General features: G+C 48.8%; 1 protein-coding gene across 2 annotated transcripts in view; it reads left to right on the top strand.

The window, feature by feature from the left end:
* MTUS2 (microtubule associated scaffold protein 2) overlaps window positions 1–23,027 on the top strand; it is a 250,065-nt gene that overhangs the window by 134,958 nt on the left and 92,080 nt on the right. For both annotated transcript variants that reach the window (XR_014775270.1, XM_084760994.1), the window contains exons 4-5: window positions 1,151–1,312; window positions 19,300–19,398. Coding sequence is in view for 1 of the 2 variants with exons in the window: in XM_084760994.1 (XP_084617120.1) it covers window positions 1,151–1,312; window positions 19,300–19,398 (261 nt within the window). In the remaining variant the exon portion in view is untranslated. The remainder of the gene's footprint in view (window positions 1–1,150; window positions 1,313–19,299; window positions 19,399–23,027) is intronic.

Here is a 23,027-nt window from a genome sequence, read left to right as displayed (position 1 = left end):
CATAAGTTTTTTTTTTTAATTGACAGGTGTTGCATTCATACAATTCACAAGAGATTCCTTCTATACCCATCCGTTTCTTCTGCCCCTTAAATAAAGAAAGCCGGAGCTGGGGGGATGGCTCGGTGGTTAAGAGCACAGGCTGCTCTTCCAGAGGACCCAGGTTCAGTTCCCAGCGCCCACATGGCCGCTCACAACCATCTGTAACTCAGGGGAATCCTGTGCCCTTTTCTGGTCTCTGTGGGAACTGCACACATGTGGTATGCATACCCACAGACAAGCAAAACACCCATAAAATAAAGTAAAAAGTTTCCAATAAAAATAAATAAATAAAACAGCAATGCAAGATCCTCTTTGGACTTCTCTGGCTTGGCTCCCCACCGTCCACCCCCCACCTCAGGCCTCCTCTTCTGGAGGTGAAATGATCTGGATTTCCCACATCTTGAAAGCCAATTTCCTAGGTGGGTAACTCATGCATGTGGCAACCATCATCGGCTTTTCATATGTTCTACCTCTGTGGTTAAGCCAGCTGCAGCGCAAAACCGCTCAGATAAAAAAACCAAGCAAAGAAAAAGAAAAAAAAAGTATTTGTGTCCGTATTCTCAGACTGTCCGTGCCATTGTTCCCCGAACCTTTGCTAAGACAGCGCTCTGCATTAGCATTTACAGTATAGCATTAATACATAGATATTATCAAAATTCTGAAGTGACTTAAAGTACGTGGGGGCTTCTATGTGACCTATGCAAATGCCACGCTGTTTTACGTAAGGAACTTGATCACATCCGTCTCCATATTTTAATACCCACAAGGACTCTGGGAACCATGGACTACCGTGTTATTATTCTCACCTCTCCTCAGTCACATACACACTGTATTTTCCAAGAGCATTGCTCCCCACAACTCCGTGAGCTACTCAGGTTTTGCTTATAACAGTAAACACATACATGTAAGCAAAGTATGCGTGCGCACATGTGAGGGCATTCTGTGTAGTCCCTTGGTTGCCGAGGGTTTAACGGCCAGTTAGGTTTCCAGGTGCTTGCGTTCAAGGTCACTCACTTTGGCAGCCTTAGGACAGGGCTGACCAGCCTGAACGGCAAGACAGTCCATCCATTTTTCATGAAGTTCTAATTAACATGCTGTCTGCCTCCCACAGGCTCAGCCTTTGGGAACGAAGAGCACCCGCCTCTGAAGCAGCCTCCGTCTTCTAAGGAGACACCCAAGGGAGCTGGCCGGGCGGCCCCTGCGCTTTCCTCCAACGCTACGACGCCGCGCAAGAGTTTACTTCCAGCACCGAAATCCACTTCCACGCCTGCTGGTAAGACCTTCCAGGAGCTCCGCGGTGGAGCGCCCTTTGCGTATAACTATGCAGTCTTTGAAAGTCCCTGTGCACGTCGGCTGCTTGGACCGGAGGACAGATGGGTTTTAAGTGGCGTTTAGAATTGATAATAATACATTGTGCTACGACATATTCATCATGTGTTTAAAACTCTCACAAAGCCTGCCGCTCCTCTATCTATCTGGTAATCCTTTGAATGACAACATTTTTGGTTTTAGAAAGCAAGAACCGAGCTGTTTTTTAAAAAGACTGTCATTTGACTGGGGGAAAGCTTTTGCTCTTGAACTCACTTGAAGGGCTTTGGGGCGAGCTCCACCTGGGTCTCAGAACTCAGTGGGGGATGAATGCCTTCTGTTGTCTGTGGACTTAAACCCACAAAACTAGGCAGGCCCCAGCAGATTGGCACCTTAATGCCCCAGTGGTGACATCATTGCCACTCTTGTATCTACGATTGGCTCCATTAAAGCAGCGCGGAGAGCCTGCCTCTGCACGCATGCGCAGAAACAGAAGGCACTTGTGCCCAGACACAGCCCTGGTGGCCTGAGGTTGGCTCTGGTTTGCTTTTCTCCGCTGCATCTCACGCAAGGAACCTGTTCACCTACAGCAGCATCAGTGGGTGTGGCTCTTAGACAGCAGCGTCGGTGGGTGTGGCTCTTAGGAGCGTCGGTGGGTGTGGCTTAGTCTTCTATAGTGTGCACTATGGGAGACAGACTGTATACTGAACTGGAGCCACTGTTCCTTTTGTGGCTGTAGCCATATACCTATCATTGTACAAACAAACACACACAAAAAACCACATGTGGGCTTGTGAATTCTTAGAAGTGGGGTGACATACAATCTGAGTGAGCTGGTTGGGGTGTTGTTGTTGTGTCAACTTGACACAATCAGAGTCACCTGGGAAGAAGAATATCAGTTAAGAAAGTGCCCTCACCCTGTTGTCTAGAAGCAAGCCTCAGGGCATTTTCCTGACTACTGGTTGATGTGAGAGGGTTAAGCTCAGTTTGGGAGGTGCTACCCCTAAGCCTGTGGTCCTGGGTTGTCTAAGAAAGCAGGCTGAGCAAGCCATCGGGAGCAAGCCAGTGAGCAGCACCCTCCATGGCCTCTGTGTCAGCTGCAGCCTCTATGCTGCTGCCCTGACTTCTCTTCATGAGGGATGACAAGTTGTAAGATGAAAAAAAAAAAAACCCTTTCCTCCCAGGTTGTTTTTGGTCATGGCGTTGTTCACAGCCAATAGACAGCAAACTAAGACCCTGAGTATCTCTTATCTGAATATTGAAAATTCAAAATATCGCAAAAAGCTGAAGACGTTTGAACATCCATACTGTGTCACACGTAGAAAAATTGCACACCTGGCCTCACCCGATCGGTGTGCTCCACATATCGACACACTAAAAACACTGTGTAAAATTACCTCACTACTATGTGCATTTGGTATGTGGCATACATATGCGAGCTTTGTGTTTAGACTTGGGTGTCATCTTCAATGTACCGCATTATGTTTGTTCAGCTTTCCCAAAGTCTGAATGAACCCTTCTAAGCCTTTGGTCCACTCAGATGGGAGTCAAGTGTTGTGTCAAGGCCATTTTATTGTGCACTACCCTGACTGCTCCTAGAGGAAGCCCTGTGCTCCATGCTGCGGCAGCACCTCATGGTCCCCTTTGAGGAGATTTAAGTTGCGTTATTTAGTCTCCTTCTTTGAGGGAAAGGAGTGTGTTAGGTGCAGCGCCTCTATAGCTTGACACCAGGGCTGGCTCAGTGGAGATACTTAATATCTGCTAGTTAGTGGTGGAATGGGGCAGCGAAAGGATTCACATCGTGTGGAATTTAAACCGTCTCATCCCCCTGTATTCGAAGCTTGGCCTCACTCAAACTAGAAGGCAAACTGTGGTTGCTGTTGTTGTAGTTACACAGTGGTTGTGAGGCCCCCATGTGGGCGCTAGGAGTTGAACCTGGATCCTCTGGAAGCGCAGCTGCTGCTATTAATTTCTGAGGCAGCTTTGCAGCCCCAAGCCTATAGCTGTTGCATCAACCCTTGTAGAGTAAGACTTCTCAAACCGGAGTGTACCACAGCCATCAGGAGTGCTGAGGAAATGCAATCCCTGCATCCTGGCCCGAGAATTCATGCTGAGGTGGGTTTGGCTTGGGGCCTGAGGATCTGCATTTTTCTGGAGTTCAGTCTTTGTGGACCACTCATAGTAGAAAGCCAGGCAGGAATATGGACAGGGACGTCCTTAGAAAACAAATGAGAAGGGGTGACCCACTCCAGTTACAAGGAGATGCACAGTAAATCTAGAGGGATTGAAACATCACACCCATTTGGCACCAAAATAAAATATACCAAGGTCTTAAGCAAGACTTACACAGCAGTCTAAGTAAATGAATGCATTTATTGTTTGATTTACTGTCCCGGTCTTGACCTTAGGAATCTTACCCCAAAGTGGACTAACAAAATTCCAGTGAACGAAGGGATTTGTTGCATTGGTGCTTAAAGGTGCAGGAGACTGAAAATGCCTCAACTGCCTGTACATAGTGGGCTGGATGGATGCGCTCCCAGGATGCACTGCAGCATGGCTGTTGTAAGATGGGGGAGTGTCTCTAATTAGGGACATGATGTACTATTTGTGTTCTTGTACTAAGAAAAGAAATAAATAACTTATGGAATTTAAAAGGATTTTTCAATAGGGGAAGAGAAGAATTCAGGAAGAGAGAGTAGAGACTGAAGCCAATAACTGTCGCATTTGGACACTGACTCTTTAGTGCTTGACCTAAAACGTCATCTAAATATTGAGTTTAATTGACACCGATGCCAAAAGAGCAGATCTGAACATTACAAGTGGAATTTAACAGACAAAAATCACTGTAGAAGGCAGGCACTGCAGGCACATGCCTTTAATCCCAGCAGGCAAGGGGCAGAGGCAGATGGGTCTCTGTGAGTTTGAAGCCAGCACCATCCACATAGCAAGTTCCAGGATGACCAGGGCAACAGAGGGAGGCTCAGTCTCAATAAATCAATGAATCAATGAATAGAAGGTGGATTGCATCCTAAAGAAAGACACCCAGGGTTGACCTGTAGGCTTCATAGGCATGTGCACGCGTGCGCACATGCACACATGCATACACATACACACGTATATACAATACACATGCACACATACATACATACACACACACACACACACACACACACACACACACACACACGCCAGGAACCTCTGGATAAATACATTGTTCCTGGCTTACAGCAGGAAATGCACAGCCCAGGACAGTGGCCTAGGAAGAGTTCATGGATAACATACAGATGGGGTAATTGCTTTAGTGGAAGTGGAATGTTCCAGCTGTGGAAAAGAAGAGGAAAGCAGGCAACGTGTTTGCAAACCTTCTCTTTTTTCCAAGTATTTCTGCTACTTAGGGCATCTTACGTGCCATTTCTTTTCCTCTTACACACAGCCCTCTCTCTGAGCTAGCACATCTTTCCTTCAGGCCTCTGTGTGGCCTCTTCCGGACTTTCCCACTAACAGCTCTTCTCACAGGAGCAGGGTATCTGAGGATCCCTGTGTCTGCCGTCTCTCTGACTCATTTTTCACTAGCTGGCCTGGAACTCGCTGTGTGGACCAGGCTGGACTTGAACTGACAGAGATTCAATGTCTCTGCTGCCGAGGTCCAAAGCAGGCAGTACCATGCCCCCACACCCCTGCTTTTCCTTACCCCAAATCCTCTGCCACCAAGAGGGCACCCAGAATTCCCTGGGCTGCTAGCAAACACCACTGAGGATAAGAGAGAAAGTCTCCACCGCCTGTTGAGTCCTCCCCTGAGGACTCTGGGACAGATGGAGAGAGGTTAGAAATCACTTGAGACTTCCCGTGGGCGGTCGGCAAGGCCAAGGCGCACCAGCTCCCGAGAGAGCAGAGAGAACCCTCTCCTGCCCTTTCGGCTACTTCAGGGTCAACAGGAGCTGAGCTGTTTCCCCTCTCTCGTGCTGTACCATGACACAGTGTGCTTCTTATGAACCAATAACAACAAAACCAAAACCAACCAAACAAGCAAAAATGGAGACCCATAGGGCATGTGCCACAGCCGGCAGGAGCCTTCAGCTTTCCCGCTACAGTCTTTTCCCCACAGCTGTAACTATGCCTGTCCTGCTCTGTGAGTCCCCGCCCTCCTCCAGGGTCAGCAGCAGTGGATGACAGCACAAAACACCAGGGGGTAATTTCTAAGTATTGACCATATCTGCTCAGAAACATCCCTGAACGGAGCTGATGAGCGCTGCATTTGATTTTTCAAGAGACAGCATTTTAAAAACTTTTGTTTTGTGTAGGGTGTTTTGACAGCATGTATTTCTGCGCACCACATGCAAAGCCCACAGAGGCCAGAAGAGGGCGTCAGATCCCCTGGAACTGGAGTTACAGATGGCTGTGAGCTGTCCCGTGGGTGCTGGGGACTGAACCTGGAGCACTCTTAATGGCTGAACCATCTCTCCCTCCCCTAAGACATAACACTTTTTAAAGACTCAGATACAGCCGTGCGTGCCTGAGCTCAAGAGGCCAAGGCAGAAAGATCTTAAATTCTAGCCCAGTCGGGGCTACAATATGGAGATTCTGACTCAATATACAAAACAACAAAACAAAGCAAGACACGTTTTAGATATTTGCCCACTGTTGACTCAAGAGAGGGGCTAGGTGCTTTAAACCTTACCCAGATCTTACGACTGTGTACCAGGTTGAGGAGCCACGCCACCCACTGCGCGGAGGACCCCTCACTCCATCATTTCTAGCCACGAAACTGAGCGCACTGTTGATCTTAGCCCTATGCACTTTCACTGGCCCGGGAGATAGTGGCTATAGCTGGGCTGGGGCAAGCTGCATGCTGTCCTGTCTTCACCACCAAGAGGATAAGAGCAATGGCCTTGTTTATGTAGACACCCATATAAGTTATATAAATTCTTGGAAGAGGTGAGGGGAGGGAGGAAGGGAGAGAGGGAGGGAGAGAGAGGCAAAAATATACTGCAGAAAATTTCACTGGGCACTCATTTCATGGCTCTGCATTTCTGCGTGAATTAAAATCAAGATTGCAGCTTGCTTTGTTGTCACATTAATTGAGCCACAGAAGGCAGGCCCGCAGATTGGTCACCCCGGGACAATCACGAGGAGGCTGGGAGGTTGGGTGTAAACTCTTAGCTGGCAGGGTCGCTTACTGTTTAACCCTTCTCTAGAGAACGTCTCCTCTCCTCCCTTTCTTCCTCCTCTTTTTCTTCCTTCTTCTTCCTTTGTTTTATGCAACATAGGTCATCAAACACTTTTCATGCCAGCCCTGGCAACATCTCTGACCTTGACACAGTGCCCAGCTAACAGTGGCTGAGCTTTCATGCCTCAGTGTCACTTGCTTAGTGACTCTCATAAACCTGTAGGCAACAGGACAGACCTCCCGAGGGCTCAGCTGGACTCTCTAGCCTGGACCTCTAAGCGGAGGTTTTTGTGACTCCTGCCTCATCCCTTCAACAGGCATCTCTGCACTTGTACCCGTGATTTAGATGCAAGCCAAGAAGTCATAGTGAGCAGAGGTGAGGCAAAACGGTTTGCCCTTCATTGGTGATTTATTTCATCACTTGTGTGTGTGTTGCTTGTTCAGTCAGTATCAGCTGGAGGCTTTCCAAGTCCTGAAGTGATCCGAGGTAGTTTGTGGGCAAGGACATCGTGACATGGGCATTGGGCTAAACACCCTAGGAGCAAAAGGAGAAAAGTGAAAACACCAGACTCAACGCTTTTTACTCCAAAGCAAGATTAAAAACAAAAACAAAAACAAAAAACAGCTGAGGGGTAGGCTGTCACCTCATCAGCAGAGAAGTCTGGCTCCCCGTCACACATGCTGCAGTTCAAACTTTCGAGAATTAACAACTACAGCAAAGGCGGGCGAGGCTTTACGAATAGAGAGCCCTGGTGATATTCCTTGGGGCCAATGAGACAGCTCCGTGGGTAAAGGTGCTTCCTGCTGCGCCTGCAGCCTGGTCCCCAGGGCTCCTCTGGTGGAAGGAGGGACACCAGAGTCTGCAAGTCGTCCCCTGACCCTCACACGTGTTCTGTTGCTCAGGCTATAAATAGGGGTGGGGGGCGGGTCCCAGAGTACCTCAGGACCTTGACCTCGGTCTCTCGATAGATCTTTATCTCCAAATCCTCAGGAAAAGCTTTTGTGTTGTTCACATGTCAAACACAAAAGTCTCTCTCTGCTGCATTGAGGCATATAATTTTACAGAAGTAACCAGGTTTTACCCATTGACTTGGTAACAGAGTTGCACGGGTCTGATAAATAGGAAAGTGTTTTCAGTTTTAAAATATTGATCTGAGTACAGATGACTTCACAGCCAGCGTACCTCTGATTCTGTTGAGAGCACATGACAAAGCTTACAAAATAAAATTCTTTGCGTGCTAAGCTATGGAAAGACTTCCTATGGTTATGTATGAAATTCTTTATCGCTTAAGCTTCTTTCTACCTAATAAAAACATTCCCTAGGACTCGAAAGGCTGTTGATCTACAGACCGTAGACCCCATGAGTCATAAAAATGGCTTGTGCCTCTTTAAAGGCACATTGACTTAAACTTCACATAAAGAAGATTGCTGGGCATCCTGAAACTTTCAATATGCAAATAGCTGCTCAGAACCGTCCATGTGTGTTCACGAGGAAGGCTGGCGCGTATGTGTACCATGATCAAGGCGCCGCCAGTTTTCCCTGCTTCCTCCCTGTTGCACACACACACTGCCTGCCTTTCCTGACCACATATTAAATGAAGAAACTGGGGAAAGGGCTAGAAAGAAAGTCTGAATGTTAGATGGAAAAGAGAGAGGGGAGCGAGCGATGGGTTGCTGTCTGCCTGCAGCCTTGTCTGACCGTCATCTGAGGATGCTAGGGAGCTCTTCTTCACAGCCAGGCACTGTTCCCTGACTTCCTGTGCTTAACCTGAAGAGCAAGGTCACCTCCGATGGTGAGGAAACAGCCATGGTGCTCGCAATATGGTCGTTTCTATCTGTTCTGGCGCGTGCAGGAACATCCTGGAGGAGACAGGGTTCAGCGTAACAGATAGCGGCATGATTGCCTGGTGTTGAGCGCCGTCCCCTCAGGCCAAGTTTGAATTGCTGTCAGAGGCTCGGCTGATTTGTCATGATGAGGCTAACGGGAGGGCCAGAAGTCACGTGGGGGAAACCGAGTGGGTTGGAGGAAAGCAGAAGTTTCCAAAAAGAATGCCTGTGAGAGAAAAATGAAGGCAATAAATATGAGAGCCCTTTGCGTGGCGTGAGGTCAGTGAGCCCGGAAGATGGGATCTGGATGATGTATGCTGTGTCTGGGAAGGGGGACCGCCCACATCCTTACGGGAGCCGTGTGAGGGCTGTTCCAGATGACCTGTGTGCTGTGAGGCCAGAAGAAAAGCCAAGAGACCTTGTATGTCAGAAGCTCGGCATTCTCTGAGACACCCCAGAAGCAGTGTGTGTGTGTGTGTGTGTGTGTGTGTGTCTGTCTGTCTGTGTGTGTGTGTGTGTGTGTGTCTGTGTGTCTGTGTGTGTGTGTAGGCATCTACTCCATCCGCAGGCACTGAGAGCCTGTACTGGTTACCTGGGGACACCGTGATAAATAAGACAACCCCTGTCCCTGTGTGGCACAAGGCATCACTTAATTACACACGTAATTGTTTTATTACAGCTATGCTAAGTGCCATGAAGGGGAAAGGAAGGCGGAGGAAAGCCTGCCGTCAAAGGCCGAGGCAGTGTGCAGTTTGAGAGGAGATGCCAGCCATCGGTGATATGGGGAACAAACTTATCTCCCTTAAAAATCTCAGTGTAGAGGTGCTAGCAAATTGAATATATATGCATATACATGTATATATGTGTGCGTGTATGTGTGTATGTGTATACACACACACTGTCTCCTTCCAACCCCTTGACAAAAGAACTTGGAAGCTATAAAACAGCATGGCAGAGGGCTAGAGAGGTGGCTCAGGGGTTAAGGACACTGCCTGCTCTTCCAAAGGACCTGAGTTCAATTCCCAGCAACCACATGGCAGCTCACAATGGTCTGTAACTCCAAGATCTGACACCCTCACACCAAATGCACATAAATTAAAATTAAATACAATATTAAAAACAAAAACGGCATGGCAGAAACCCTGATGAATTCACCCTCTTGTGCCACTCTGCTGGGCTAAAGTGTCATCGACCATAATATTCAAATGCCACAAGGTGATCTCAGGAGAAATGGGAAGAGACAGCCCCTCTCCCCTGCTGTCTGTCTCCAATACTTCCATGGAAATCTCTGCAAGAACAGTATTTGATAACTTGAGAAACATTATAGGACACTCCCACAGTGCCAGGCTTTACACAACGTGACTCCGCTTGACCGGAAGCCACCTGCAGGCAGGTACACAACCAGCCTTGCATTTCATAGAAGGCCTTCCAACTCCTACATGACAGCTTGTGGGCAGACTGGATTCAAAGGTTACAAACCTTGTAGCTTGCCTCATCCACCTGTCAGCTCTGAGGAGGTAATGGAGGAGCCCAGCAGTGGTGGTCCTGTGGTGCAGAGACCTGTCTACAGTGCTGTGTGCATCGCTATGCAAATTGTGCCATGCTGTTGCCACGCCCCTTTATATGAAGAGTTCTTTCCAGGCTTGTACGATCCGGTGCTCTGTGCATTACATTGACGCAACCTCAAATACTAACAGTGGGGTCAGAAGTAAAGGCAATAGTTTTTGTGGGGTGCAGAGAAAACCTACATTTACAAATGGCAGTTAGCCATTTGGCAAGGTAGCTGGAATAGAAAATATGTTTCTCGGGCCAGGCATAGTCTGTATCTTGCTGGGAGAGGGCCTGGGACCCATGTTTGCCCCATACTTGGCTAACAGGCAATGGGTCGGGCAGCCAGCCTAACTAAAGAGTAGAGAGCTCCACCGTTCAAGCAAGGAGACATGTTGCCTGTCCACATCTGGTCCTGCCACTCCCTTGCTTAGGACCCTTCAGCAGCCCCTGTGGCCTATGGCACAGATCCAAGCTCCATAGTCAGCCTGCCTACCCCCTGCCATCCGCCATCTCCCCCGGCCTGCCCTGCCACCTCCTTGTACTGACAGCTATGTCGGTAAGCCAAGCCACGCAGTATCTCTGTGACTTATTTTTTTTTCCCCATTGCTCGCTCTTTTATCCCTTTGCCCTTAAGTTTTGGTTCCCAACCACTAGCCACCCGCCTGACCCTCCTTCCTCATGCCCACTTATTGGCCGTGTAACTACAGTGGCCTAGGTGCCTGGACATCTTGCCGACTACCAACAACAGCATAAACATGATTTCATATCAGACTTCACCCAAGGGCTCTCTCCCATCTTCCTAAACACCAACTCATGTGATAGAACTCCGCTTTCCCCACGCTTGTCCATGGGGGAGCTGGTTTCCCCTGCATAAGAGCAGCCGGGCAGCTGACCAAGACTTGGGGTGAGGTCTGTTCTTGCCTAATTGTATTTATCCATTGAGGCCTGTTACATAGGACGATTCTGACTTCAGGCTCCCAAATAGGACATTAATATGTGTTTTCATGAGATCAGTTACAGCTTGCTGCGTTTTGCAAAAACGGTTAGTGCAGAAGATGGCACCCAAAGTGACTGTGAACTAGAACTGTCCTCGTGTCCCGTACAGTGTGTTCCCAGTCCCATCCCGGTTGCCGAGGAATCATCCTGAGAACCAGAAGTCAGCAGAGCCCAGGACCCTGGGACACATGGTCCTCCAGCCTTGGGATGATTCTGACAATCATCCTGTCAGCATGTGAGGGTGGAGACAGAGAACAAGTGTTCTCCTTCAAGTAACAGGGCAGCATCAGCCTTAACAGGCCAAACTGGCACTGTAGATGGTTAATAAGTGGGTTAGAGAGAGCTGGTCGGTTGCCCCAAATGACAGCACCACAAGGTGGCAGGCTTGGATTAAACCTAAGCATGTGAGTGCAAAGCTCCCACTTGTACCCAGGGTCCTAGACCTGTCGGCGCCGCACCGTCCATTGGAAATAAGACACCAACAACCAGACTTCTTCTCGAGATCTTTACTCAGGATTAAGCTCAGTGGGAATGGCCCTGAAGAAGGGAAGGGCCAAGCTTACGTACAACTCAAGGGCCAATCAGCTCATGCCAGGTGCCACCTCCTCATAGGTCCGCGTCAGAGCAGGACTGCTCGTCATCAGATCACCAGTTACCCTTGCACAGCCTTTTGCCATATAAGGACTTGTTTATCTTAGAGAGCGCTTGCCGTCGGGATGGCGGAAGGCGGAAGCCTACGCCATATTAAGGCGTGGCACCTCGCAGCTCTCCACATGGACCCAGAGCTGACACAGGGAGGAGCTGACGTCCATGGCCTGTGTCACACATTGGAACTTCCCCGGCAGGGCATGAGCCAGCAGCCAGCTCCTCTGTGCACATTCCAAGACCTTCTTTCTTGTTAATTGCACACACCTTTTGGCCTTTGAAGAGGCCTCTTTGACTGCGTACCTGTTTCTACGTGACTATGGAAAAGAGTGGAACAAAATTACTGACGAGCCTTGGTGAATCGCTAGTTCCTACCACGTAGAATTCGCTCGGCAGGGGAGTTGAGAATGAGCTCTGAAATTAGAAACTGTCATGGTTACCAGGAATAGCTGTGACCCTGACTCTGTGCCCTAACTTTCCTACCCTCACATTAGGAGGAAGAGACTGACACCAGCCTCCTTTAGTTGTGACTGAGTACACCAGGCTAGCTCAGTGCCTGCAAGCCACAGCTCTGTGTTAGTCCCAGTCGCTCTGCTGTTTTAAAATGCCAGAATGAGTAGTAGAGAAACAGCAGGTGATAAAATTCCTCAAGTCCCACCTTTTTTAACACCATCATATTGGAGATGGTCAGCAAGGGGCCGGCAGACGGCAGGATACACCTCACACGCCTGAGTGTGTGAGCATACCCACAAGCAAAGATATTGGTAATAACTGATTTAGTATTAACAATTACCATTTTTTTTTCCACATAGGGTCACTGGCGTAAGTTAGCAACAGTTGTCAACCTGACACATGTGGGTTGAAGGACCCTCAGCTAAAGAATTGCATCTGTCAGATTGGCTCTCAGACACATGTCTGGAACTTTTTCCTGACTGCTAACTGATGGAGGAGGGCCCAGCCTACCGTGGGTGGTGCAATCCCTAGGCAGGTGGGCCTGGGATGCATATAAAAAGTAACTGTGCAAGCCAGAGAAATCAAACCAGTATTCCTCCTCGTTCTCTGCTTCAGTTCCTGTCTCGAGGTTCCTGTCTCGAGGTTCCTGTCTCGTGGTTCCTGTCTTGAGGTTCCTGTCTCGAGGTTCCTGTCTCGAGGTTCCTGTCTCGTGGTTCCTGTCTCGGGGTTCCTGTCTCGAGGTTCCTGTCTCGTGGTTCCTGTCTCGAGGTTCCTGCCTCGAGTTCCCTGCTTGGCTTCCTTGACAATAGACTTGTCAGCCAAATAAACCCTTTTGTCCCCAAGTTGGTTTTGATCTTATCACATCAACATAGAAGCAATCTAGGAAAAGAGTGGGAAATTCACACATCTGTGCCGGAGACGAGTATCTGTCTTTCCCAAGCAGCGTTGCTCAGAATTCCTAAGAACCATTAGTTGAAACAACTCAGACTTCACCGATGACAGAGCAAACACACACATTGTGATATAAGTCTGCCACGAAGCTGAGCTGGGGGGCCACAGGATGCAATGCGGATGAAAATCACTCTCGGAATGTCTTGTAAGAGATGCCAGACCTCGCAGGGTGACTTCAGCGATACAACCTTCATTAACACTGTGTGTGAGAACAGTAAAGCTATGCAACACGCGCGGCACATAATAACGGGGAGGAAGGAGACCTTAGCGCTCCACCTGGCTGCCCTGGCGTTCGTGTGGCCACACCCCCACCTGGGTACCAGCTCTGTGGGCTTTGGCTTTTTCTCCACAGCACCACAGTGTTTTAAATAATTTTATTAAGAAAGTCACTATAAAGCCGGGCGTGGTGGTGCACGCCTTTAATCCCAGCACTCGGGAGGCAGAGGCAGGCGGATCGCTGTGAGTTCGAGGCCAGCCTGGTCTACAAAGTGAGTCCAGGACAGCCAAGGCTAACACAGAGAGACCCTGTCTCGAAAAAAAAACCAAAAAGAAAAAAAAGAAAGTCACTATAGATCCACATGAGGGTCCTTCCATCATGCCCCCGCCCCCCGTGCCAGCCTCATTGTGGGTATGCCTGGCGAGGTTGTAACAGAAATGGGGAAAACATACATTCTGCCCCCTCTTCTTCTGTGGTCTATGTTGTTTCAGGGAAAAAATGTAGGGGTTCATTGAAATACGTGTGTACTTTTTGAGTGGCTGAGGTTTGACCTATAGTCTTAGCTGGTTAATTCAGTTTTAATCAAAAGCATTGGGGGACAAAAAAACAATTTAGCTTCCTGTTGACTCTGGTTTTCATCATTATCTCATTCATTAGTAGCATGAGTAGTGGTTTTCCACCTATTAAAAGGTAAGGTGTAGAGCAATTACTGTTTTGTAAAACAGCCTCTTTTTTTTTTTTTTTTTTTTTTTTCCCTTAGACTGGATTTTCTTGGAGGAGATTCTGATCTATTAAAAGGAAACAGGAAGGATTTTTCCTTTGGTCCAGTGAACATCATCAGGGGCCAGAGGCGATATATGTAGGCTGCATGCGATAACAAGCCATCCTCTCCAGCGCGCTCTCCTTTCTTTTGACAGCGGACCTTTGCACCCATGCACTCACACGTTCACTCTCTGGGTTAGTCAGGCCGCCTTCTTCTTCTTCTTCTTCTTCTTCTTCTTCTTCTTCTTCTTCTTCTTCTTCTTCTTCTTCTTCTTCTTCTTCTTCTTCTTCTTCTTTTTCTTCTTCTTCTCCTCCTCCTCCTCCTCTTCTTCTTTCTTCTTCTTTCTTCTTCTTTGCTCTCCTGCTCCCCTCGCACCCCAGCTCAAGCATTACCTTCTCCAGTGAGGCTGCCTCCCCTGGCTCTGCTCTTTCTGGGAGAGAAATCTTCACCACAAACCGCCCCACCCCCACCCCCGCCCCCGGCTCCGCCACCCCCGCGGGACTGACGCGCATGCGCGGTAGTGTCTCGCCAGTGCCTATGGATCTTGGAAAGCTGGAGCTGCGGAGGAGCCCGTCGTGGAGGGGCGACTGAAGCCCTGCTGGGCTCCTTTGCAATTGCAGTCAAGGCTCAGCCAACCATCGTGGGCCTTCTTAGCCCTCTCCAAGACGGACTCTTCCCCTGGAGAAGGAAAACATGTGCCCCCTCCCCCACCACAAATGCAATTATTTTATTATGCTCTTGAACGCATTTGAAAGTTAAATTACCAAGTAAAAGGAGTCAAATAATGAGATAGTTGGGGCCTGCCTCACTAAAAGCTGCCCTAAGGAATAAAAGTCCAACAACTATTTGTCTTGGTGTCAAAAAATGCATGTAATTTCTATGCTTCTACTAAGTCACACACATTTTCTCAGACTAAGGAGATCAGGCAGTGCCTTCAGTCCTCAGGAGAACTGGTACATTTTCTTCCCACAAACCCATGCTCTTCAGAGCATGACCAAAAAGCAAGCTGGGGAGGAAAGGGTTCTGTTCATCATGGAAGGAAGTCAGGACAGGAACACAAGCAAGCAAGCAAGGCAGGAACCTGGAGGCAGGAGCTGACGCAGAGGCCATGGAGGATGCTGCTTACAGGCTTGCTCCCCATGGCTTGCTGAGCCTGCTTTCTTATAGAAGCCAGGACCACCAGCCCAGGGTGGCCACACCCACAATAGGCTGGGTCCTCCCCCATAGATCACTAATTAGGAAAATGCCTTACAGCTGGATCTCATGGAGGCATTTTCTCCACTGAGGCTCCTTCCTCCCTGATGACCCTAACTTGTGTCAGGTGGATGTAAATCTATCCATCAATGACCAAAAGCCACTTGGGGAGGAAAGGTTTGTTGCCCCCTCCAGGTCACATTCCATCACTGAGGGAAGTCGGCAGGACCCTAGAGGAACTGAAGCAGAGGCCTTAGATGAGTGCTGCTTACTGGCTTGTTCCCTGTGGCTTGCTCCCCATGGCTTGCTCTCCCCATGGCTTGCTCTCTCATGGCTTGCTCCCTGTGGCTTGCACTCCCTGTGGCTTGCTCCCCGTGGCTTGCGCTCCCTGTGGCTTGCACTCCCTGTGGCTTGCTCCCTGTGGCTTGCTCAGCTTCCTTTCTTTTTAGCTCCCTGAACCACCTGCTTGAGGGCAGCACTGCTCATTTCAATGATCAAAAGACAATACACCGCAGGCCGATCTGATGGAGGCTTTTTCTCTACATAGGGTCCCGCTTCCCAGTGTGTATCCAGTTGATAAAAACACTAACCAGCACAAAGAGGTCTCTACATGTCAGGAAGCCACCCTATCCCGGGTTGATTTTATTTTCTATGGAAAGAAAAAAAAACATGATTATTTAGCAAAGACAACCAACTCATCTTATGTATGAATATTTAGTGAGTGGGTGATTTGTGTGTGATGCATTGTCCAATGGGACCTGTGGGTGGGTAAACAACATCTTCAACTGTCATGCAGTGTGGGGCAGGACCAGAGATTGGTGACAGCACCTAGAGTCTGCCATACTGGGGTCCAAGGCGTCCAGAGACAAGCAGACAGGGCAGGTTGCTACAAAGAGAGGCTGCTGAGGTCTGAGTTTAGAATTACAAGTGAGTGGGGGTGGGGCAGGCATAGACTAACTGTAGAGAGCTAGATAAGGTGTGTGTTTCACCAGAGATGGTGTTCTCCTGAGTGTGAAGAAGCGAGGAAAGAGAAAGACAGGGTCGGTGTCTCCAGCACAGGCAAAGGGAACTGTACTGAGCTGCGGAGGGGAGAGAGAGATAGGTTTGAGTGACAGAGTTTAACCGGGGCTGTATTGCCTGTGACTCAGCACATGGAAGCTGTCCAAAGTGAGACACCACATATAGGTTAGACCCCAAATAGTAGGACACCCATAAAACTAGAAATCAGAGGAAAGAAGCCAAGAAACCAAGAAAATGCCTCAGAACCACAGGATGCACGTTAGAAGGATACACGCATCTCTGTATGGTGGATAAAAAGGCAACAGACACACTAGAGTGAAAATAAGGGGCACTGAGGGCTTTTCAAGAGAGCGAAACAGGCCACCCACAAAAGGCTGAGAGTTATCATGGTATTGGGCTTATTGTTAGCAACCCAGGAGCCCAGGGAGAATCCCTTTGCATCTCAGACCGAAGTGATTAATCACGTTACATTTTTTAACTAAAGTGGGCATTTGATTGGAAGAAAATTTTGAACAGTGGAAAAGTAAGAAAGAAAAACGCAGTGTCCTGCCAAGGTAAAGAAGCTGGCCATGGGGGCTGGAGACAGGGCTAGGGGTTAAGAGCACTGTCTGCTCTCCCTAAAGGTCCTGAATTCAATTCCCAGCAAATACAAGCATGTACAGTGAGATCTGGTGCCCTCTTCTGGCTTGCAGGTGTACATGCAGGCAGAATACTGTATAAGTAATAAATCTTAGAAGAAGAAGAAGAAGAAGAAGAAGAAGAAGAAGAAGAAGAAGAAGAAGAAGAAGAAGAAGAAGAAGAAGAAGAAGAAGAAGAAGAGCAGCAACAGCAACAGCAACAGCAAGAACAAGACTCTGGCCATGAAACAGGAAGCCACAGGAATCTAGAAAACATGAGCCTCACATAGGAAGAGGCAAAAACTCAGGCCAGAGTGAGGACCAGTCTGTGCCCGTAAGGGCTGCCCGCAGCAGCCAGCCTCCTCCAGCCTGGCTCTGCCCCCTAACAGTGACACAGCTTCCCCGGACAGCATAGCCTGCTGGTAACCTAGCAGCTGGACCTGGGAGCTTCCAGGCAGAGCGTCACACACAAACGGGAGCACAGAGGGAGCATGAGCCCTTCCACCCACGTCATTGCCTTGGAGAGGCCGAGGTGGAGTAGGTGGAGGGATGGGGGGGGCTGTCACAGAGGCTTGGGGGAGGAGAAATGAGGCAGCTGTGGGCACAGTTAAGCAGGCGAGGCAGATTTGAGACAGGTTGAGCCTCAGCCTAGAGCAGTCTGGGATCAGACCGACCTCCAGGCACCACACAGATTACTGTGCACTGTGAGGTCCACCTCTCTCACTGTACTTGTGCCTTGAAGGGGCAATAGTACAATGCAAGCTCATCAAAAGTGAATAGATAGAGCCACTCGGTCCTACGGCTTAGAACTCTGTACGACTCAACATCTAGAAGCCGTAATGCAGGTGCCATTCTGTGTGATAACACAAGACAACAGCTTGAATCCTATTCAACAACTAATGTTTTTATTTATTGTGGATGTCTTTCCATGTCAGTACAATGTGGAGCCAACTTATTATTTTTAATGACAGCATAGTATTCCATGGCTTGAATGTACATATGTAATACATACATACATACATACATACATACATACATACATACTTTACTTAGGTGATCTTAAGCACAAATTTTGTTTATATTCACATATTTGTTGTTGTAAATTACATACCATTTCTGAGCACATGTTTTGCAAGCCTGCAGAAGTGCTCCATAGTGAGATCTGCTGAAGTGAGATTTTAAAGTCAAAGCTCTCTGTACTTAAATCTGCAGTCGGGGCTGTAGCCTGTGCTCCATGAGAGTGGAATGGAAACCGCCATTCAGGCTAAATAAATATCCATGAGAAGCTAAATAAATATTCATGAGTAGCTTGCCTGCACCACAGGAACCATGTTTGGTGCCTTTGGAGGCACCCATGTTCCCCTGCTTTGTTCCCAGGAGTCTTGTCTCTTCCCCTAAAATAAAAGCAGAGGGTGGGAACAGAAGGGTGAGGTTAGCCCTGCATTGGTTGCCTGTGCTATCCAGAGGGTGGACTGGAGGGTGGGATTTCAAGGCCTCTGAGTCACCTGTAGCACTGAGGTGCCTCAGCAGATCTTCCGAGTGTGTGCGAACACTTACACGTCTTCCAGAATGCTCTCAAGACACCAGAGCTGCAAAGGGGGTGGAGGGAGTATTCGAACACGTAGAAACCTAAAACTACAGGAGGAGAGATGGTTGGAGAGATGTTTGAAAAGGAAGAGTGGCAAAGCGAGGTGTATGTATCAAGGGAAGGCTCCACTAAAGGAACGAAGCAGTGTTCCTCTACATCAGGGCTCTGCGTGGTATCTGCCCATTCAAGTGTTTGCAAGTAGGTCACTGTTGAGCTAAGACACACATACAGTGCCGGGCTGTCCTTCGGTGTCTGTCAGTAATTACATGCCTGGCTTGTCAGTGCCAGGAAGGCATGGGCCTGGAGAAAGATGCTCGCACCCACTGTCCTGTGGGAGCGCACATGAACGGATGGGCAAGGAGTTGACAGCTGCAGTCTACTTAGCAGCATTGATGATGAGCCGATGGCAGCTTTCAGAGAGAAGGCACCCTGATGCCTCAGTCATCTTCTGAGGGGGTCCAGCCATGCAGAGCCAGGCCAGACCAGTCCAGGAAGGCTAACCTACAATGGAGGGGGCAGCGAGCTCTAGGCTGCCCCTCAGTGGAAATGAACTGGAGACAGACAAGGTCCCTTGAGGGCAGCTCAGCCAGCAGGCGTTTTTGTCTCTCCCTTCTCCCCTTGTCTCCAGAAGACCAAGCTGGTACCTAAGTACAGTGAAATTTTAATTCCTGGATGTTCCGTGTGGTCACTGGACACTGAGAACACCAGAGTAACTGGTGTTTCCATCAAACCACAGACAGTGGGGCCCATTTCAGGGGACACTTAGAACTAACTTCCCTTTGTTACAAACAAGCCTTGTCACTTTCCCAGCCATAGGGTGGGGTGTTGACTACAACAAATTATCCAACTGTTTTCTTGTTGTTCTGTTTGCTTTTGTTGCATTGCCTTTCCCACAGCAGCCCGTGTTATGGCTCTGAGCATAACCAGCCTTTTCTCTTTTCTGTCCCTCTTTACAAACTATAGGAGCAAAGAAAGAGTCGCAGAAAGATCCAGAAGCCAGCAAGCCGGCTGTTTCATCTCCCAAGAGAACAGTGTCTGCTGCCACCAAGCATCACTCACCAGGTAACACACACACACACACACACACACACACACACACACACACACACACACACACATGCTCTGTGCTGTCTGGGGAGCCCTGTGTTTGGATGGTGTTAATGCGTGTACACCAGTCTGGCACACACAGGGGTTTCTTGATTCCATATGAAGGGGATCTGTTTGGACATCACTTTCACCTACAAAAAGGTGGTGTTATGCCATGTATACACGGGAGAATTTCTTTGCTAAGGAATATTTGCTCTTATGATAACATAAAAAATTCTTTTTCAATTGGAAAAAGAATCACACTTTGAAAGTCTAAGCTCAAGAGGTAGTATTTCACAAAAGGAAGAAAAATAGGGTATATGTAATAAAATATACCTCCGGACTGTTTCCGGTCCTGTTCTGTCCCAGTTGTTTGTGTTTCTTCTAAATGGAGTCATGTCGTATGCCGCTGTTTTACTGTCCTCTTTAGTAATCTTCCTTTACGCTGGTGCATACCCAGATGTGTTAATTACTTTTCTGCTGCTGTGATAAAACACCAGAACCAGCCCTGGAGCAGGGTGGGGTGGGGGAGCTTGGGGGGTGTGCACGCCTATGATCCCAGCACTCAAGGAGGCAGAGGCAGAGGCAGAGGCAGAGGCAGGAGGATCTCTGTGAGCTGGAGGCCTGCCTGGTCTACAAAACAAGCCCAGGACAGCCAACACAGAGGAACCTTGTGTCTCAAAAAACCAGAACCCAACACACACACACACACACACACACACACACACACACACACACATACACACCAACAAACAAACAATCCCACCAGGACTTGTAGGGAGTGAAGGAAGCCCTGAGTGAGTGAAGGCCCGAGTCACTGTTTGCTGTGGATGTGGGTATGGCACATCGAGGGCCCCGAACCCTCTCCTTCAACTTACCAGCTTGTTATAAAGGATAAAATGCAGGACACAGATGAGCATCCGGGAGAAGGGTCCTTAGCATGGGAGCCAGAAAGGTCCCCTGGTGACACTATCTGTCCCTGTCGCTTTGGAACATGCACCAAGCAAGAAACTGTCCACAGTGGAGTTTAGGTGGAACTGACTGTTTACTCAACCCCCCAGCCCCTCCCTTCTCCTCCTCTGAGGCGAGGGTCAAGGGTGATCAATTAAATTTGGGCAAAATGACAGTAATATATCTCACAGACCTGGCCACAGGCCAGTCAGATGGTGGCTTTTCCTCAAACAAGGCTCCCTTTGTCAGGGTAACTCTGTCAGGGTAACTCTAGTTCGCATGAAGTTGACAAAAAAAAAAAAAACCAACAACCAGCACAGTAGCCAACTCCGGGAAGACAACTGTAATGCCAAGTCGGACCATAGTGCTCCGTCTCATACTGCCACTGAGCTACGTTTACTCAAAAAGATAAAGCTAGCTTCAAGTCCGCAAAGAACTCTGCCCACGTGCCTTTGGAATTCACCTCCGTTAGGGTGGCCAAGCTCACGGAGGACTTTTCCTTCAACCCGAGAAGCCATCAAAGCTGTGTCCAGCCCTTGCTTCCACCTTGTTTACAAGTGTGAAGGTCATGGCCTTCTGTCATCTTGTCAGTGTGCCGGCCCCAGCACGAGCTCTGTCCCGTAAGCCTTCCGGATTTAGTTAAATCTCCCTGGTCCATCTACGGCACTCCTCTGGGTAGTGACCGGATGCTGCGGATGAATTTTTAATACCCGCTTTCCATTTGCAAACACCGCGTCCTCCCCAGTGCTCAGCCTTTGCACGCAAACTGTGGGGCGCCTCAGCCTTTGCACGCACGCAACTGTTGACATTAACCTTTGAGCTAATGTCCAGTTACTGGCTTCTCCCCTGGGCTAAGCTGTCGGCTGTCATCGTGGTCAGCGCAGATTCCTTCTGCCCTAGCCTGATATATGTGGCTGGTAGGGTAGCTCAGAAGACGCTGGGGCTGGGGCGAGATTCAGACGGTGGGCACGTATTCCGGGTTTAGAACCTAGCCCGGGCCCTGTGAAGTACAGGTGAGCCCCACACAGGACAGAGTGGAAAGCAGCTGGGTAGGAGGAGCCGGAGGACCTAGGGTGCTTCCTGGAACTGGTCCTCACAGACAGTGGTTGGCGGAAGACCAGCGATAAGCCCCTATTCCTTGCTCACTCACTGGACTTGCATGACACTAGGCATAGAGAAACTGCTCAATCACAAGAAGCAAGCATTTGCGGCCATGAAAATCCTAGCATGAAATATTCATCTAAAATCAGCTATCTGGGCTGCCACGTTCGCGCACACCTGTGATCCCAGCACTTGGGAGGAAGAGGCGGGTCGATCTCTGAGTTAAAGGCCAGCCTGGTTTACAGAGCGAGTTCCAGGACAGCCAGGTCTACACAGAGAAACCCTGTCCCGAAGAACAAACAAACCAAAAATCAGCTATTTGTAGGTCATGTCAAGACAGTGTTCATGTGGTTCTTTGAACGCTGGGAATCTAGAAGGCAGGGCCCTTCCCTGCACGATGTTGATAACATTGTAAGTTTGTGCAGCCGCAGCGGCCACTGAGAGCCGCCGTAGCAAACCATTTTTAACTACAGCAGCAGAGAACTCCACGGCTGACGTCATTTCTCAGTGCTTCTTTCCTAGTGCTGCAGCTTTGGGGACGGAACGTCATCAGGCCGAGACAGTGACCGAGGATTCTGGTGCAGCCCGAGAGGAATCCTGAACAAGGACTGTTTCACTGGGTCACTTGAGTGTCACAAAGTACCTAAGCTTAGTGTTGGTGTGTGTGTGTGTGTGTGTGTGTGTGTGTGTGTGTGTGTGTGTGTCTAAGGTTGTCGGTTGCCGAGTGGCTCCTAGAGGCGAAATATGGACTGACTGTACAGTCAATCAAATGCTGGAGCTCTGAGTATGTGAATAAAAGCAATGTAATAACAGCACCAATTTTAAAGTAACGTCCACTGGTAGCATTTCACTGGCTCCTTTATGGCTTACGTTATACTGAGTGTGATTCTTTTTAACCTAATGAGAACCACACTGCATAGTTTTATGTCAGCTCGTCACAAGCTAGAACCACTAGAAAGGGAGAGCCTCCATTGGGGAAAAAAAATGCCTCCATGAGATGCAGCTGTAAGGCATTTTCTTAGTTAGTGATGGATGGGGGAGGGCCCAGCCCATGTGGGCGGGGCCATGCCTGGGCAGACGGTCCTGGGTTCTATAAGAAAACAGGCTGAGCAAGCCATGGGGAGCAAGCCAGTGAGCAGCACCCTCCATGGCCTCTGCATCAGCTCCTGCCTCTAGGTTCCTGCCCTGCTTGAGTTCCTGTCCTGACTTCCTTCAGTGATGGACTATGATGTGGAAGTGTGAGCCAAATTAACCCTTTCCTCACCAACTTACCTCTTGGTCATGGTGTTTCATCACAGCAACAGAAACCCCAATTGAAACAATAGGGATAATACTTTTTAAAAAATTATATTACTTTATTTTTTTTTTAACATCTCAATTGTTAGTCCATCCCTTGTATCCTCCCATTCCTCCCTCCCTCCCGCTTCCCCCCTACTCCCTTTCCCTATGTCTGTGACTGAGGGGGACCTCCTCCCCCTGTATATGCTCATAGGGTATCGAGTCTCTTCTTGGTGACTTGTTATCCTTCCTCTGAGTGCCACCAGGCCTCCCCA

The sequence above is a fragment of the Acomys minous genome (assembly GCF_964271855.1).
Source record: "Acomys minous genome assembly, chromosome: 16".
NCBI classification, from domain to species: Eukaryota; Metazoa; Chordata; class Mammalia; order Rodentia; family Muridae; genus Acomys; species Acomys minous.
This window is presented reverse-complemented; position numbering and strand designations above follow the sequence as displayed.